Source organism: Abramis brama (assembly GCF_963993115.1).
Source record: "Abramis brama genome assembly, chromosome: 9".
NCBI lineage: Eukaryota > Metazoa > Chordata > Actinopteri > Cypriniformes > Leuciscidae > Abramis > Abramis brama.
The window spans coordinates 38175161-38193130 of record NC_139971.1 but is presented as its reverse complement, the minus strand read 5'-3'; the positions used below and the strand labels follow the sequence as shown (position 1 = coordinate 38193130).

The window sequence follows — 17970 nt, the reverse complement described above, 5'->3', positions numbered from 1 at the left end:
GAAAGAAATAAGAGAAAAATCTCTTATGCTCACAAAAATATTAGCCCAGTTGTGTGAAGTTGCAGGGATCTAGAGATATATGACACATGAACAGTCTGAAAGGTCAGTAGTAAATGGCTTTACTGTGACAATAAAGTTCATGATTTTCGCTCTTCTAGGAGACACATTTGAGATAAAAACAAATCTGCACTGAAAATGATGCTAATAGTTTGCCCATATACAACCAAGATTGGTGCACTGGTGTTGCATATTTATGGCCATATTCATAAAAGCAGAACAATCCACTATAAAAAGCCTCTCAGTGACAAAAAAAAAAAGCTGCATTACTACACAGCTGAGACACATACATCACAGATGCTTGAGGAATCCTTAAGAAACTCCCTCTCTCATGGTTCCTCAGTCATATAAACTTGACATAGGAACATTTGAATAAATCATAAAGTTCCAGAGTCTATCTGAAAACATTGTTCATCCGTCTACAGGCGGTCCTGGTTTTATATCTATCTCCAGTGATAGTCTTGAAAGGAGATTCAGCTCTTAAAAATAAAGTGAAGGTGCTCTCAGGAGGTATAAATGGTGACTTATAGCTGCAAAGCAGTTCACAGTTATATTAAAAATGGCCACAACACCTCTGGTCAATCATCCATTTACTTTTCATGTTTCTATATAGTCATTTCTTCCTTAGTTGTTGCATTTTAGACACTATGTGCAAAGACAATGGACAGGATCCATTTATAGGAAGCCATTTGTCCTGTACAACAGTAGCTATAGATAATTATACAGGCTCCAAACTAAAGTTTGGTAAGAAAATCAAAAAAAGTATGCCCTAGTTTGCTTTAGCTTTGCATTATGTTTTCAAGAGCTCTAGTCCTTCTCTCTACCTCATCCTGACAGGTTTTGGGACCTCCACAGCTTTGTGTTTGGTAGTGGAATTGTTCTCCCCGGATTCACTTGTCTTTTTAACCACTTTGGGGCTTGACGTGCCTTTCCTGGTGGACTGAGGGCTATTTACTTTCTTCTGAAGCTGAGGGCTGGATGAGCCTGTTACACCTCTCCGGGCCAGTAGAGGGCTCCTGGAGGTCTTTATCTTAGGCTGCAGGAGAGAATCCACTGGCTTTAACGGTCTTAGGCTCAACAATCCACAGTAATAGTTGCACTGATGTTGGGTAATGAACTGCTCGATTATCTTTGGAGATCCTTTATCGGTGAGGCCCTGATACCTGCAGCATGAATGGAAATATTAGACTTAGAAGAAGTGGAAATATAAGAAAAATAGGTACAAATTTGAATCTTGTATAGTAAAATATACCAACCCTTTAGACTTAGTAGCAATTTCAATGCTTGTGATCTTCGTATCGACACCTGAAACACACAAGAGATTATTTTATACTTAAATATTGGGAATATATAGCACTAAGCAACATACTCAAGTTGCAGTGTTGAAGTAAATTTCTCTTTACCTTCTAAACGGGTAACCAGGATGTTTCCATTGGTCCACTGATGGATCCAATGCTGGAAAGCGCAACACTTCTGCTCCACTTCAGAGGTGGTTCTGGCGATCAGTCTCCCTGTGCGGTCCATCAGGCAGTATTTCAAAAACACACCCTTCAGATCTGTCTCTACTGAAGCATATGGAACTGTATTGGCGGGCCGATACATCAGATGGAGGGGGATCACTCTGAAAGGAGCAACAAAGAATAAAATTAGATCATTTTGATGTCGTTTCTTATTTGATTGCCATATGCATTCCACAGAAACATATTTCAGTCAGTATTACTTCATAGAACACACAGTTAAATGTTCATCAAATAAATCACAAATTATCTCAAAATGTTTTGACAGATTTGTAGCACGTCAGAGACAAAATAGTAGTTATCAAGTTCTTAGTCTTAGATACTGATATCTATAATGGAACCTAGTGTACATATTATATATATATTCATAGAGACAATATTCATAGTTTGAAATGTTGTTGTATTCCATGACCTACTCTAATGAGAATCCAAAGTTCTCGATCACTCTGGCCTCAGCAGCAAATATTTTGCAGTATTCCCGAACGGTATTCTGGATTTTACAATCCTGAGGATAAGAAAAGAACAAAAAACTTATACTTGGAAAAAATACAGACTGAAAGTCATTGTGGTAAAAATCTGTGCATCCACCCCCAAATTAGAGTAATTGTTTATTCACAAATGTTTTTCATAATTCTGACAGAATATCTGAGTGGCTATTTTTCTATACAATGATAATACACGATCCAAAAAGACCATAAAAACAATGAGGCAAGACTTGTTTGCTGTATTAATTGGTATATTGAGTGCTAATGATTAAAAATATATTTACTGATAACAATTCCCTCTCAAATATTATTCACATTTGAGAACCCCATTGGTTCTCATCCAGTCACTTCATAAAGTTATAATGACGTGTAATATAGAGCACATCGTGACTACTTTTATGATAATATTATGGACCTTTTTGGAGCTTAGCAGTAAAAATCACCACTTTCCCTGAAGCGCTGGCATTCTCAGATATCCTTCTGTTTCACTATACAAAGAAATACAGATGAATAAATGTGACCCTGGATCACAAAACCAGTCACAAGTCGCACGGGTATATTTGTGGCAATAGCCAACAATACATTGTATGGGTCAAAATGATCGATTTATCTTTTATGCCAAAAAGCATTAGGACATTAAGTAAAGATCATGTTCCATGAAGATATTTTGTACATTTCCTACCGTAAATATATAAAACATGTATTTTTGTGAGTGAATGCGGCAGAATCGCGAACATAAATGGACAACTTTAAAGGCGATCTTCTCAATTTTTCGATTTTTTTGCACCCTCAGTTTCCAAATTTTCAAATAGTTGTATCTTGGCCAAATATTCTCCTATCCTAACAAACCATATCAATGGAAAGCTTATTTATTCAGCTTTTAGGTGATGTATAAATCTCAATTTCAAAAAATTGACCCATGTGACTGGTTTTGTGGTCCAGGGTCACAAATGATGCTGATGCGTCTTTTTATAGTTTTTGCTGGGTTCCAGGATTAACTATAAATGTAAATTGTGCGATCCAATAAGATTCTAACCTGTCTGGTGATCTCTAGATTTCTCTCGACCAGGTTGCTCTCCTCCTTGGCCCCATATGCGATGGGATTTCTTACTTTAGTGATGCACGTGGTGCCTGACTCAAAGACAGGGTCCAAACCATAGATGACCTTTGCCCTGCAGGTCTTGTGCACACATCCCTCTCCAATCTGCACCTCTTCCGTCATGATGCGACCAAAGAATTTCTCGCCCCAATAACCAGAGTCTGCCAGGCCTTTGGTGAACATCATTGGTGTCATCTCAATCTCTTCTCCAACTGAGATTACAGACATATACAGAAATAGAGCATTTGAAACTTAGATGGGTAAACAACACAAAGCTTCAAAAATTCATAGCAATAGTATAATTCATAGCAATAAACACACTTGATTTCCTTCAGAAGTCATACCTTCTAAATCATCCCTTAAGAAGAATTCTGCCAGTACTGCCCAAAGGGAAACAGAGTAAAGGTAAACATAATAAATAACACATGAAAAATAATGATTCAACAGATGTTTAGCAGATTTCTGTTTATTAATGGACCAAAAGAGTTATAAATTACTGTCTGCGCTGAGTAAGTAATCAGTGATGTCAGTCCCATATTCATTCTTGATTGAGCATCCATACACTCCACAGTCTCTGCTGGAAGCCTGGACTATGGCCAGTGCCACTGGACCCTCATCCCCAGCACTGAGAGAGAGAGTGTGTGTGTGAGAGAGAGAGAGAGAGAGAGTGAGTTTGAGAGAGAGAGAGAGAGAGAGAGAGACTTTAGCTTTGGCTGGTTGGTGGGAAACTTTAATATAAAAACACTCTGGAATGTGTAACCAGAAAAGTACACATCAAATGTCGCCCCCTGCAATTTTGGGTTGTAACAATTAAAATCATTCCCCATAATAACTAATATAGTATATACTGGTGCGTTCAAGTCATGTCGAAAAGATTGTATTTATGAGTTGAACGCACATTCCACCACAAAGTCGTAAATACGAGTGAGAAGCTCATGTTTTTTTGTAAAAGAATTTACACAATTTTTTGTATCGGAATTATTGTAAATACGAGTTTTGGACATGAACGCTCTCTCAAGTCGTATTTACCACTGGGAAGTTCGGGGATAATTTTGATACCCAAGTTCCAGAGTTGGGTGGGTTAAACTTTAAACATGGCAGAGGGAAGAACGATTGCTTCTGTATGGACGCTTGTTTTCGCCACAAAATAAAACAATTTAAAAGATAATTGCGCCTTTTTATCTTGCAATTCTGATTTCTTTTCTCAGAATTCTCAATTCTGACTTTATAACTCGTAATTGTGACTTAATATCATGGAATTCTGACTTTATAACTCGTGATTCTGACTTTATAACTCGCAATTGGGAGTTTATGTCACGCAATTCTGAGAAAAAAAGTCAGACCTGTGAGATGTAAACACTATTTCAAGAAAAAAATTCAGAATTGTGAGATAAAAAGGCACAATTACATTTTATATTTTTTATTTAGTGGTGGAAACAAACTTCCATACTGCTGTGACTGGTATTCTTTATTAGATTTTTTTAATATATATAATAATTTGAAGTGTACTGTATTATACACAGCGAAAATTCCAGAATCGTCAGCAAGCTGACTATAGATAGCATGGTGAATGTTTATATGGTTGTCAATCAATGGGACAACAATAAAGCACTTGAATGCGACGAGCTCGTAATCTCGACTTCAGAAGTGGGTAGTAGGACATTTTCGATAGCACGTGAAGGTAGCATAAGCCCCAATCTTTATGAGTTGGGCCCTATTTTTTTTACAGTCTATGTTTGGGCCACAATACCACAATATTCATAGGTATTTTATTTAGCAGTGACAATGTCAGGATTTGTTATTTACAACAAAATAAGCTAATTCCCTGCACAAAATATAATAGCATTGTAATATAATAATATTATTTGTAACAATAAAGTTTACAGTGGCTTCATAAATGAATAAAAAAAAGGTTAAAAAGCAAAACACACCTGATGTACATTCTTCGTTGTTCATTTTCTAGAAGTAGAGTTTAAAAACCTTGTGTAGTTATTTAAAAAGAGGGTAGCTTACACCGCCATCTTGCTCCGTCGAAAGAGCTTGAACGCACCTGATGTCGTAAACACGACTTCTCAACTCGTAAATACGTACTTCCCAGGAGGACTTGAAAGCAGCATCTATATACTGTATATCCTATTAATGAAAAGAGCCACAAACTTACAGCCACACGAGGGCAGTGTTACAAACACTAGCACAGTTGATGCATTTGAGGGTGCTTGCGTGTGAGTAGCTACTGCATCATTGTGCTGATACAGCATGTGAGAAATAAATTTAGACTTTTAATATCCCCTGATGGTGCAATTGAGCAGTGTTGGGTTACACACTCTCTGTCTGACTGAGGCCTCACCAATCACAGCTGTAGGGTTCATGGACAAATACAAATAAGTGAATGACAAGTCTCCACAAAGCAGAGAATATTGGTAATAACTTTTAATAAATACATGCAGGTTTACTGCATTAAATGCCTCATATAGTAGGACATAAAAAAAGTAGATAACGCACAATGTCATAACTTGTGAATCTTTGTTAGATCTTTATTGCAACATTTCGGTACTTTGCTCAAATATGTAGAAAAACGCATGAAAGGTCTTTAACAGAAACATTGCCATTTAATAAACATTTCCAAGCTATGACAATGTGTGGGATTTTCTTTTCTTTTTTTTACTGCAGTGGCATTTTTCCATCTATAGCAAATCTGTTGATTAACACAGTAACTTTTTACTTGTCCTTGTCCTTTTCCCTGTTGTTTTAGGATTCTGTATCTTGACAGTTAAAATTTTAGACTGTGTTGAATGACTAGAGGAATTTACCGTCTTTCGATCTCCAAAATCTCCTCTTCGTCTCTGTACCACTTGATGGTGGAGTCACTAAGAATGTTAAAAAACTGGCACCAAAGCTTCAAGTGGCCGGAGGCATCTGAGAAGGGCTCTCCCCTAATCTTGCGGATAACCTGAGGAGCTGAATGGAAAGAGGATCAGGGGAAACAAGGTAAAGATATGTACTCTCTAGTTTTGACTCTTCCCCCATAGCAGACGTCCCTCTGTGTCTTGGTGTAAACAAGATAACGTCTGAACAGTGCAAAATTAGAACGCATGCTTAGAAAGCAGGAGAATAACCAGAATACTGTACATCTAAAATTAAAACTGTCATGCATTCAGGTATCAATATTTTAATTGCTTTTTATGTTGGTCCCAAACTAGAGTCGTAAAATAAATTGGGGGCTTGTCCGGCATTTGAACCTGGCACCTCTGGCATATAGATTATCAGCAGGGCTTGACATTAACACCCGCCAACCAGCCAAATGCGGGTGGATTTCAGCAATGGCGTGTAACACAGACACTCCTACTAGCCACTTTGGCGGTACACATTTTTCAATTGTAGTCTTTTAAAAAGGCATCTAAAATAATAAACTAAGGACAATGTAGTATAGTCAAAAATATTGATTTTTCGATACTGAAATATCTGAAACTCTTCCAATACAAATTTTCCACAGAATAGATAGACTCTCTCTCTCTCATCTCTCTGAAAGCAAGTTGACCCACAAAGCGGCCTCCCCTCACTCATTCATTTCATTTGCTCCAAATTAATATTGTTGATGTTACAGGGCTTTAATTTAGGCGTGGGATTGCAGGTATTCCGCATAATTTTACTCATTCCCACAGATTTTGTGCTCACACCCAAAGTGCGCGCACATAAAGCTGCTTCTAAGTACTAAATTGAGTTCTTTTTCGCTGCTAATCGCCCTTAAACAGTCAAATACACACAAAATAATGTCAAAATGCTGGTCTTGGTGAGTATTCACGTAAACACAGTCAGTTATGTTTTAAGTGAACGTAAACATTTGAGAAAGAAAACACGTGTAACAGTATAATCCATGTGTCAGGTCTTATAGTGAGAGCAGCCTAATATAACCGAAGCCAAATCATGAGATAGTATTAAAAATATCTATACGGCAGGTTTCCCCATGGTATCGATGTCAAAATTATGGCCAGTGAAATTTCTGAGAGGCTAGTTACTTTGGAAAACCACAAGTCGCAGTGGCTGGTGAGCAAAAAAGTTTTTGTCAAGCCCTGATTATCAGTATTGGTCAGTAAAGATTGCATGAAGTGTTAACAGTGCTAACAGAAGAGTTAGTTCTTCCTTGCACAGATCTGACAACCTTTTCAATAGATGATATGAACAATTTCAGTAGGTTCCTGCTGGATAAACTGAACTAAACATCGATATCTGTGAACAGTCACCGTAAGAACACACATGTGCTACCTTTGAAGGGGTCCAACTTCTCCTTTTCTGCTGGTTTGCTTTCTGTCTTCGTGCCGTCTGCCACCTCTGCAATCTCCTCCTTAGGTTTTGGCACCTCCAGTGTGGCCTTGCGGCGGGCCAGCAATGGTGAACGTCGTTCTGTGGGAGGTGTTTGCTGCCCACTTTGAAGTTGCAGGAAAGCTGCCCTGCGAGCCTGACTGGGCGACATATACGGACTATCCCTCTTACCCTGCGTGTCAGATCCCTCATCCTCAGACTTGGTTTTGGCAAGGTAGATTTTGCGGCGAGCACCAGAAGCCAGCTCCTCAGGGGTGGCAGAGGGTATTAGGGTGAGACTGTCTCGTCGCTTCATCTTGGGGCTACTCTCACAAGATAGAGTGGATGTGGGTGTGCTTCCTCCACTCTCTTCTCCTCTCTTCTCACTTCCATCTACTGATGCACCCGAGACAGACCCCTGATTCTCTAAGTTTGGATTATTCTTTGCCATAAGCCTTCGCAAACTGGCAGGACTTAGTGGAGGGAGCGTAGGTCCCACAGGGGCTGTTAGGCTAAGTTTCTCTATGGAAGGTTTGTCCCTTTGAAGCCTGTCAGCTTCAGGCTCTACTCTTGTGTCTTTTGGTTGAGGAACTCTGTCTGGGTCTTGGTTGGTAATACTAGGAGAAGTTTTTGTAGACATATCAGGACTCAGTTGGGACATGAGCTGCTCTCTTGACTTCTCAGAAGTAGCGGCTGGATCATGTTGGTCACTTTCAGTCTTCAGCAGTGTAAATAAAGTCTCGATATGTCTTTCTGCATTTGTGACAGAAATGGGGGGAATATCTTGAGTATTATCTTGTGAAATTACTATGCCAGGAAGTGAGGGCTTTGAGTGAGTTTGCTCTTGTTTAAGAGGGGTTGCGTTATCATCAGCACATGCTATGTTGATTATAGGGATATTCTTGTCATCGTCCCTGCCCCACCCAGTGTTGTTACTGCCTTGTTCTTCTCCACCTCTCACTCTTGCATCTAGATTTTGTGGTTTAACTTCCCGTGTTCTCTCCCCGAAAGGTGATGATGGAGTGCTCCTTGTCACGCCCAAATGGTCTGTAATAACTAAGGCACTGCTGGAAGCTGATTCACCTGGTGCTCTTGTTGCATCATCCATCTGTCTTTCCTTTTCTCTAAATATCTGTGCAACCTCTTGTGTTAAAGGTTGCATAACTCGCTCAGGGTCTAATTTCAACATTTCACTTCTAGGCGCAATAATAGGTTCTTCACGTTTGACTCTTTCTGGCAATGTGACCTTGATTTCTGGGATGAGTGGCATGGATCTCTTCTTTGCCACGTTTTTGATAACGGTTTCTCTTGTATCGGGGAGTATTATAATTGGTTGGACTGCTGATTGGTCCTTCTCTGATAATCGTCTCTCGGCTTGTGTTTTTGTTAGGAGTTTTGGTTTATCAACTTTGTATGGCCTCGATTGAGTTTCCGTAACCTCGGTCTCACCTCGTCTTGGACTTTTGGGGATCTCCATCTCTGGAGTCACAATAGATGCTTCTGTCTCTGGAACAACATTCTTGTTTTGCTTCACATCATCTTTCTTTGGTTGAATGGAATCATCCTTCAGTTTTTCAGCATTAACACTGCCCTTTTCCTTATCCTCCCTCTCTTTCTCAGTGCTTTTCTCTATCTTATCTTCACCACTATATTTTCCCTTGTCTTCAGCACTCCTGCTCTGACTTGGAATGCTTTTATCATTCTTATCTTCCTCCATTTTAAAGTCATTCGCTGTAGCAGAGTCAGCTGCAACTTCTATATTATCTGTGAAACTAACATTTAGTGCTGGTATAGATTTTTCGTTTGGAATAAAATCAATTTCCATTGCACTCTTAGATACGACAGCGACAGAATCCCCTTCTTGACTTAGCCCTGATGCTGGGGACAATGAATTTTGATCATTAATTTCATATTCTCTTTCACTCACTACAACTACAGGAAGGACTGACTCTTTTATGACAAAGTCACTCTCCGACTCTTTTTCCCCCGCAGAGAAAGATTTCATTTCTATTGCACCATCAATCTCCTCTTTATTTTCCTCTGTCAGTGAACCTCCCTCTAGCGTTTTTATAACACTTTCCTCCTCCATATGAGGAATTACTTTCTCATTTGACTCACAGGGCTCTTTGCTCTCTTCTATCCTCAGCTCCGCTGACTGGGACTCAGTGTGCATTTGGGTAGGGACAAAGTCGGCAAGCTGTGAAAGCTGAGACTCTGGCTGGCTCTCACAACACTGCATGCTTTCCAGGTCTGCCATGATGAGGTCTGTCAGGGGGGCAGCGGAGCCCCCCTGTTCCTCTAAAATATGCATTTCCTCAGCACCTCCCATGAGCTCATCCACAGGATAGGCAAATTCCAGCTTTTCAGTCTGACATAAAGGATCGGGCAAGTCCACAGAGGCAGGAACATCAGTGGTGCTGGGTTTAGTATGGTCATCTGTAGCCTTGAGACATAAACGGTTGCTTGTTAAATATTTAACATTTGGCATGCATTAGAACTTTATTGTCTGGTTTCACAGACAGGGTTTAGATTAAGCCAGGATTAGACCTTAGTTCAATTAGGACATTTAAGTCGCTTTTATAAATGTGGCTTTGAAAAAAACATTACTAGTGTGCATCTTAAGACAAATCAATCAATATTTTAAGATATCTCAGTGCATGTTGCTTTCAGTTAAAACAGCTCAAACATACATTTTAGTCTGAGACTAGGCTTTGGCCTTGTCTGTGAAACCGGGGGTATGTTTATGGCATTTGATATTAATTATGGGATAGTAATGAAGAGTAAACTGATCACTCTTATGTTTGTATTGTTACAGTGTGCTTCTAAAATAATGCAATTAATGGCTGAGGAAGATGTTTTTGTAAAAGCTTAGATTTCAATCAATATAAACAATATATAACAACAACGTTTTTGATTAAAAAAAATATATATTCAATAAGGACACACCTTAACTATTTGTTGTCAGTCTGTTTCTTCACTTGTTTTTTGAGCTGTTATATTTGAAACAATATACACATTTGTACTATCAATCTTGTGCAACTTTCCATGTACTAGGAGGAAAAACAACATACTATTTATTTATGACCTGTCAGGTCAACTTGACAACGCCCCCATCTAGTGACATTTGATATTTGACTTACACCATCAGACCACATTAGCAATGACTTAAAAACACTTATCAATACATTTTAAGTATATATAGATAATACATTATGCATTTTACATAATTAATGATGCCCATGTTTTAAATTTATAAATTTTAAATACAATGCATAACATTCTAGTCTAGAAAAAATATATATTTTTCCCACAATTCCTTTGTTTTCTTGTGGTAAGTGGTATGTACCATAATAATGATTTGTCTCCAATATGGGCCTACAACAGATCTTAAAAGGTGAATTTTGTCATTTTTGTGCTGATCAGACAGACAGGTAGCCCCGCCTCCAAAGTCACACCATTGGTTGAACCAATGTTGTTATGTCCGACCGAGCGCAAACAAACAGATTGCAATTCCATTTGGTGCCAAAAGTTGCCACTAGTATCAACTGCTTGAATGTTTTTCTGTGCTCATCTGCTAATTTAGTATTAAAAGTTGTTTTTGTAAGCCTCAGGTAGAGCCCTAAAATCACAATGAAACGGAAGTAGCGACAGATCTTTCACATTGTTACGTATATCCAAGTGGATTATCGGAAACGAAAAAATGTGTGTGTGTGTGTGTGTGGGGGGGGGGGACTTGGTTCTGTCCATTGGTTGTTGATTGGATTTTGAGATGTGATCCAATTAAGACATCAAAATAAAAAAAATTAAACGGATGAATTGTTCACAATAAGATCGATAACATGCATTTATAAAATAGGGGGTGAATTTCCATTTTTCTTACATGCTGACTTTAAACTATATAACCTTATTACACAATTGTTGTATATAATGTAATCAGTTTAGAATGTTATGACTACAATGTACATGACTACTACATTTAACTGTAAAAAAAAGAAAAAAAGAAAAAAAGAGAAAATTAACTGTTCAGTAGTGACAGAAGTAGCTTATCACATTAATAAGCCGTGCCTACGACAACTTTCTTTTAACAGAAGTTCCTCTGTTGTGATTCAACACACAGGGATCAAAATTTATGTGCAGGGTTCCTCTAACTGACACACCACAACAACTAACATTAACTTCCCACGAGACGCTAGGGTTGTTGCACTTCCACTTTAAATTGGAAATAAAACATCTGAATATGTTGCATGCCACTGCCAGGTGCAAAGCTATCACATGCTTGTCCTGTCTGAGATTGTAGAGCACGTCAATGAATTAAAGGTGACATTCACCTTGTTGACTAACAAACATGAAATGTTATTAGCATTTAGCCGTGTCTGGTTTTAAGCGATGATGCAATCACTGTGGTTCCACATGCCTTTCTAACAGCCTCATTTCTCTGTAATCTTCAGACATGGCATTTTAGAAATCATGTGAGACTGCCATGTGCATATTCTTGCCAAGAAAGAAGCTTTTTATAGTTATAAGTAAACATGTCCATAATGCAACAACTAAAATCTAAAACCAAAATTACTAATAACCATCTTGGGCATAATTTACACACTGAGATAAAGGTTTTACATGCAAGTGGAAAATTTGAGCAACGGTGAAGAATCCTTATTCCAAAGAACAGAACTGTCAGCTGAATTTGGTTTCTTTTACATAATGTAGCTATATGAGTTTAACATACAATTACTCTTTGTATGGTATGGCTTCTCTGAGCACAGATTAGAAACAGGTTTATTTTAAGACACAGGGAACCAAAGAATCTAGAAAATGTGAAGAGGTTTTGTCATCTTGTCTTAGTGTCCAGCAACTGTCATTCCTCATGTCCTGACCTGTACTAACATTAAAACACGCCCATTTAAAGTCAACATGAATATGGCATGGACCCTGTTTACTTTCTTAATGCATGCACGATTTAATGTAACGTAATGCCTTTCTTTTCAATTATAGGGAGAAAATAAAGTTCCACCCCACATGTTTTTTGGAAGTACATCACATTAAAGTAGTTGTAAATGCCATTTTATGTTGACTTTAAGAATACTAGTTGGTCCTTATGAGTGAATATGATTTTTGTTGTTCTTAAGTGTTTCTGACGCATGCAAACTCCCTTTCAAACTATTCTAGATAAGCTGAAATCCAGCCAGTTGACTCATGCTCACTCTGGACATTATTGATTGTCCTTTTAAAGAGACAGCAGGCCTTACTCAAAGTCTTAAGAGAACCGTAAATGAGACAAAAGCAGAGCACAGATAAATATTTCCATGCGAGTTGTGTTTGAGTTTATACAATACTGCTTAAAAGTTTGGGGTCAGAATTTTTTTCCCCAACTGGATCCATCAAATTGATCAAAAGTGACAGTAAAGAAACATTGTTACAAAATATTAATATTTCAAATAAATGCTGTTTATATATATACATTTTTATTTTTATTTTTGCAATAATAAGTAACACTTTACAATAAGGTTTTATTAGTTAACGCTAGTTAACTACTTTAGTTAACTTGAACTAAGAATAAACAATACTTCTATAGCATTTATTAATCTTAGTCAAGGATAAATTCAAAAACATTAAAAAAAGAAAAATCATACCCACCCAAAACATACCGAGTCCAAAATATAAATAAAATTCTAAAAAAAAGGGAAAAAAGAGAGAACTTTTCTCTTCAACTGTTATGCTGATAATATATTATTGTACAATATAACATTGTAATAAATATTGTATTTAATTAGTAAAGCATTCCCACTAGTCTAGTGCATGCTCTCAGACTTTAGTCCCCACCTTTTTTCCTATATCCCAAACACTGTGTTTGCAGTTTTGCTCAGAAAATAGTCTATATATGAACATTGCTGACTCCCTGAATCCTCACATGATAAAGTCAAAGATCAAACAACCTCAAAGCTGCCTACTGTGTTCTCTTGGGTATAGTTTGTGTCATCATCTTGGCCATGGACTGGTGTAATTAAACTCAAGTCTTGCTGCACAAATGTACCATCTATAAATAGCTCCCATGTGCTGTGGTGCAGGAAGCCTTGCACTAGATGGACAAAACCGGCAGGTTGTAAAGTGAGAAGTGCGATGAACTCACCTTGAAAAGCAGCGAATGAGAAATCTGCATGACGTCCTCTGGACTGCTCTCCTCTTTTGGCATCTCCTTCTGCTCCTCCACAGAAAGTCTAAGTGTTGCTCCAATGCTCTCAAGATGTCTTTCAGGAGTGGGAGACACATCCTCAGGTTTGTTTGCATGGAATTCATCTGAATTAGAGTTTATGATATTATTAGGGGTGGTTGAATCTTGTGTTTGTTGCAAAGACTCTGTTTTTACTTCCAAGTCCGTCGTTTGAGATGATTCCTGGACCAGCTTTGGTGTATCCTGCCCGAAGGTCACCTCTTGAGGAGGTGTTTGTGAGGGAGGGAGGTGTATCTCATGAGGAATTTCATTTTCTATGATCACTTCACTAGCTCTCCATGTGGTTTCTGCTGTCTCTGTAGACTTCTTGCTTTTGCCGAAGAACATGTCCTTTAAGGAGTGAAGAACCGAGGTTAGAGCTGACTTGTGTTGAGGTTCTGGCTCTTTGTGTGATGCGGCTTTGGTTGAAGGCCCAGACGCAGCTCTTTGTTCTTGTTCTGTTTGCCTCATTTTCTCTCGTTTTCTTTCTTTGGCTCGCTCTCGCTCTTTCTCCCGCTCTATTTCTCTTGATCGGTCCCTCTCCTCTTCTTTTAATCTTTCTCGTTCCTGCTCCAGCTCTTTTTCTGCTTGGACAGGACTATCATTGACGTCCATGATCTCAGGACTCTGATGTTGCTCAGCAGCCTGTGACTTCACAGACTCAGATAAGTATTTTGCCAGGCTCATTCCTTCATAAGCATCCTCTTGTTTTCCGTTGCTCTGGGTGGGATTAATAATACCCACCTCATCAAATCCATTGGTAATACGCTGCTTCTTTTCGTCCGGTTTCTCTTTGGTGGACTGCTTCGTGGTGACCACCTCCATTGGATCGCAGATACGGTTGAGTTTCTCATTACCATTCTCCGCATTCATCTCTGTGGCTCCTACAGAAGCCTGCGCCATGATGCTCTCAGACGTATCGTCTATGAGTGCAGGCTGCAGTTCTTCTGTTCCTTGGGAGGCCACATTCTCCTCTCCATCCTGGGTTGTGGGAGAGGAGCTCAGGGGTTCGTTCCCAGCAGGAATCCTACGCTTCCTTAGTAAGCGTTCCTGGTTAATCACATGTAATTGTTCCTTCTGGATGTTCTCCTTACCCCGACGTCGACTCTCTTCCAGCTCTCGCCGCTTGATCTCAGCCTTCTGTTTCAGTTTGGCGAAGAACCTTTGGTGGATCATGTACTCGCTCATGGTCCCCACCTCCAGTACCCCGGAACAAGAGACAATGCCCTTACTGTTCCTCGCTGAGGCCTGATAAATGGCTGCATCTTCTTCTGTACAGCTGCCGAACGAAGCAAATGTGGTTATAGTCATTGTGTAGTCACTACTAAAACAGTTAAAGCATTGATTTGGGTGTAATGTCATACAATGTTTTGAAAAAAAATGAGTTGTATTGCTTTAGAAATGTGAAATGTGTAGAAAATAAGCTGACTAGTCTGAATCAAGTAACATACTTGTAGATTTGAAGTGTGTGAAATTTTTCATTGCGAAATATTTCATATTTGGGAAGGCCACAATATCGATCTAACTCCATGTCATCTTTGTACCAGGTCAGCTCAGGAGCCGGGTAACCTGGTGGAAATAAGGAGGTTTGGTCTTATTCATTACAATAACATTCATTTAACCCAGAATATATATATTATATTGAAAAGTCTTTAACATAGGTATTTCATGTTTTAAACTTAACATTTATTTTCATAATCATAAGTAAAAAACTTACCCGTGACCACACAAGAGAATTTGACATTGCACGTTTCTGACACTGCCTTTGATTTTATGGTGGTCTCAAAACATGGCTGGGTGTCTTCTGTCAAATGAGCCATGACGGTACATAATGTACTCCTAGAGACGGCAAATACAGTGTGTCAACTCAACAATCATCATATATAAGAAAAGCAGGTATTTATTATATAAAATTATTCCAAACATTACTATTATAATATAAAATTAGAATTATTGACGTGACTGGGAGGAAAGGCTGCAGGGTGTTAACAGGGTGAGAGGATATTATTTTAGCCTGACTAAAACATTTTTAGTGCACTTTTCCATGTCCAATATTCTGTGGTTATTTGGTTGGGTGGGTTTGGAGGATTGAAAGATTTGTACATCAAGCACAATACTGTCATAATCACGCTGCAAATCAAATGCAAATTGGGTATTTCTGAGATTGTAAAACAAACCAAAGGAAAAAAGGCATGTTGGGGAACAGAAATAGTTATCTGAAGTGTAGTTAGATTAGGATTGACCTTTTGAGAAGCTTTTATTACCTCGAAGGCCTGTAGTTTGAATAACTGTGAGTTGAAAAGCTATTTAGAAAAGAGGCAAATCAAAGGGACACTCATCAGACAAGAATATCTAAACTAAGGAGTATCACGTGTGGCAGTGATTAAGCCAGGAGCAACTGTAATGAAGTCATACAGTAAATGGTGTCGTTAATGGTGAGAATGTTGTGGTCTCTTTTGGCAAAACCGTTGTTGAGCAAACACAATACAACCAATGTGGTAACCACAATTACGTCAGTATTTCAGCAAAAACAAAACCATTAAACTGATGACAAACAGATTTTGTGACTGCATTCAAATTACAGTATGATAAAATGACATCTTATTTAAAAAAATAAGTATCAGAAAAGGCAAATGTAGCAAAGCAATAATTATGTTCCAATTAAAGCAAATTACATACTATTAATATTATATAATTAATACACTAATACTATTTGATATTATGTTATCACATTTAATATTTCTTTCTCAAGAATTAAAAACCATCATAAACCTCAAAATTAACATCCAAACTGGAGGTATGGATAATTAAGACTTTTCAATTTTTCATAAGCATATAAGGCAGAACAAACACACTCAATCATACTGAACATTCACTTATTTATTTTTTTTTACCTGTTTTCAGGCCTAACGTTGGAGAGGTAGTTGCGGCTATCGGACCTTCCGTTTGCCGATGAAACATCCTCCCCATTTTGGCTTCCAGATCTCCCATTTCCAGAGAAAGAGCGGGTCATGGGCCTCCTGGATGTCATTGTCCAAAACAAATAACTTCAACAGTCCAAAAAACCCCTCTGGGGTTTCAATATTTCTGTAGAATAAAATTGAGGTTTGTCTCCAGGCTTTTGGAACCAAAATGCAGAATTCCACTTTGTAACTAACTGGAGAACTACTGAAAAAGGGGAACAAATACAAATCAATTCAAATTGAGAAATACAAACACTTTAAAAAGTACTACCATTAATAATATAAAATTACAATTTTAAAATATAGTTTAGGCATAACCGTTCTGTTTTGAGGACAACTAGTCTCAACAAGCAAACCATTTGTACAGAGTAGTTATAAATAGGATCCGGTGTTTGTTACTTTTAATTTGGTCAAACACGAACATTTGTAATTGATTTCAACCAACACATATACTGACTAACTTTGAATTGCTTGACAAAAATATATTGCAGTATAACACTTAAAGAACTTACCATTAGCATGTTTCTTTGCCTGTTCTTTGGAGTCTGATGTCCCAGTAGCACTAGAATTGTCAATCACAGCAGAGCATGTGTTGCCAGCAAGAACCTATTTATAGCAGGCCTACAAATAGGCGCAAGAGCACATCACATTTTCCACAACTAGCCATTGCTCTGAAGCCACTTGAAAGCAAGCGTCCAAGAAAAAAATTAATATATACATAAATATCACCTGCCTTAATCATTCCTTATCTGTCAGCTTCATGAGATCCTGTAATTCTCGCTCTGACTGAATGATAACACTGTTTAGAGATGTGTGAACATGCATAGAAATGGGCTAATGTGTGTAAATGTAGCCAAATTCATCCAATATGGTATGTCAGGTGAAAGTGCAGTGATCTGATGCAAGTGATCTTGATGGCAGCTCTTCAGACAAGCTCCAAGCATTGCCCAGGTTTAATTAGGACAACCCCCTCTATGTCACTCTGTCTGTACACCCTCCCCATAACAGTCAACAATCTTTCCCACCGGTCATGTGTCATTGCATCATTTTCCAATCATAAAAGGGCTCCGATTACATGCTGTCAAGCAACCACTCTCACAAACATATCATTCAAACAACAGATGACACACATGCTCACAAATAAAATAATAGAGATGTAAAATTCAGTGTTGCACATGGACAATTAAGTCACACTCAATTCACAAATAATTTACTTGGGATTCGAATTGGAGACCAAATTAGGGATTTGTGAAACAAACTTAGGGGCAAAATTATTTAAATCTCTGTTCTTGCAATCTCCGAAAAGCCAAGCCAATGCTGATTCTCATTGTATTATGCTCTG

The 17970-nt window shown here is 38.3% G+C and overlaps 1 protein-coding gene across 2 annotated transcripts; it reads right to left on the bottom strand.

Annotated features, from left to right (window-relative positions):
- Window positions 1-17: 17 nt before the first annotated feature.
- alpk3a (alpha-kinase 3a) lies at window positions 18-17559 on the bottom strand. Of its 2 annotated transcripts, XM_084124147.1 has the most exons (15): window positions 17362-17559; window positions 17141-17249; window positions 16560-16833; window positions 15383-15504; window positions 15117-15234; window positions 13585-14944; window positions 7422-9900; window positions 5969-6116; window positions 3656-3783; window positions 3503-3538; window positions 3096-3370; window positions 1991-2079; window positions 1461-1678; window positions 1314-1362; window positions 18-1220 (listed from the first exon to the last, which is right to left on the bottom strand). In XM_084124147.1, exons 3-15 carry the CDS (start codon window positions 16694-16696, stop codon window positions 878-880), a joined length of 5502 nt encoding a protein of 1833 aa, XP_083980273.1. In that variant the 5' UTR covers window positions 16697-16833; window positions 17141-17249; window positions 17362-17559; the 3' UTR covers window positions 18-877. The 2 variants fall into 2 exon arrangements, with proteins under 2 accessions (XP_083980273.1, XP_083980274.1); XM_084124148.1 differs by lacking the exon at window positions 17362-17559 and having other exon boundaries at window positions 16560-16685; window positions 17141-17158.
- Window positions 17560-17970: the final 411 nt, after the last annotated feature.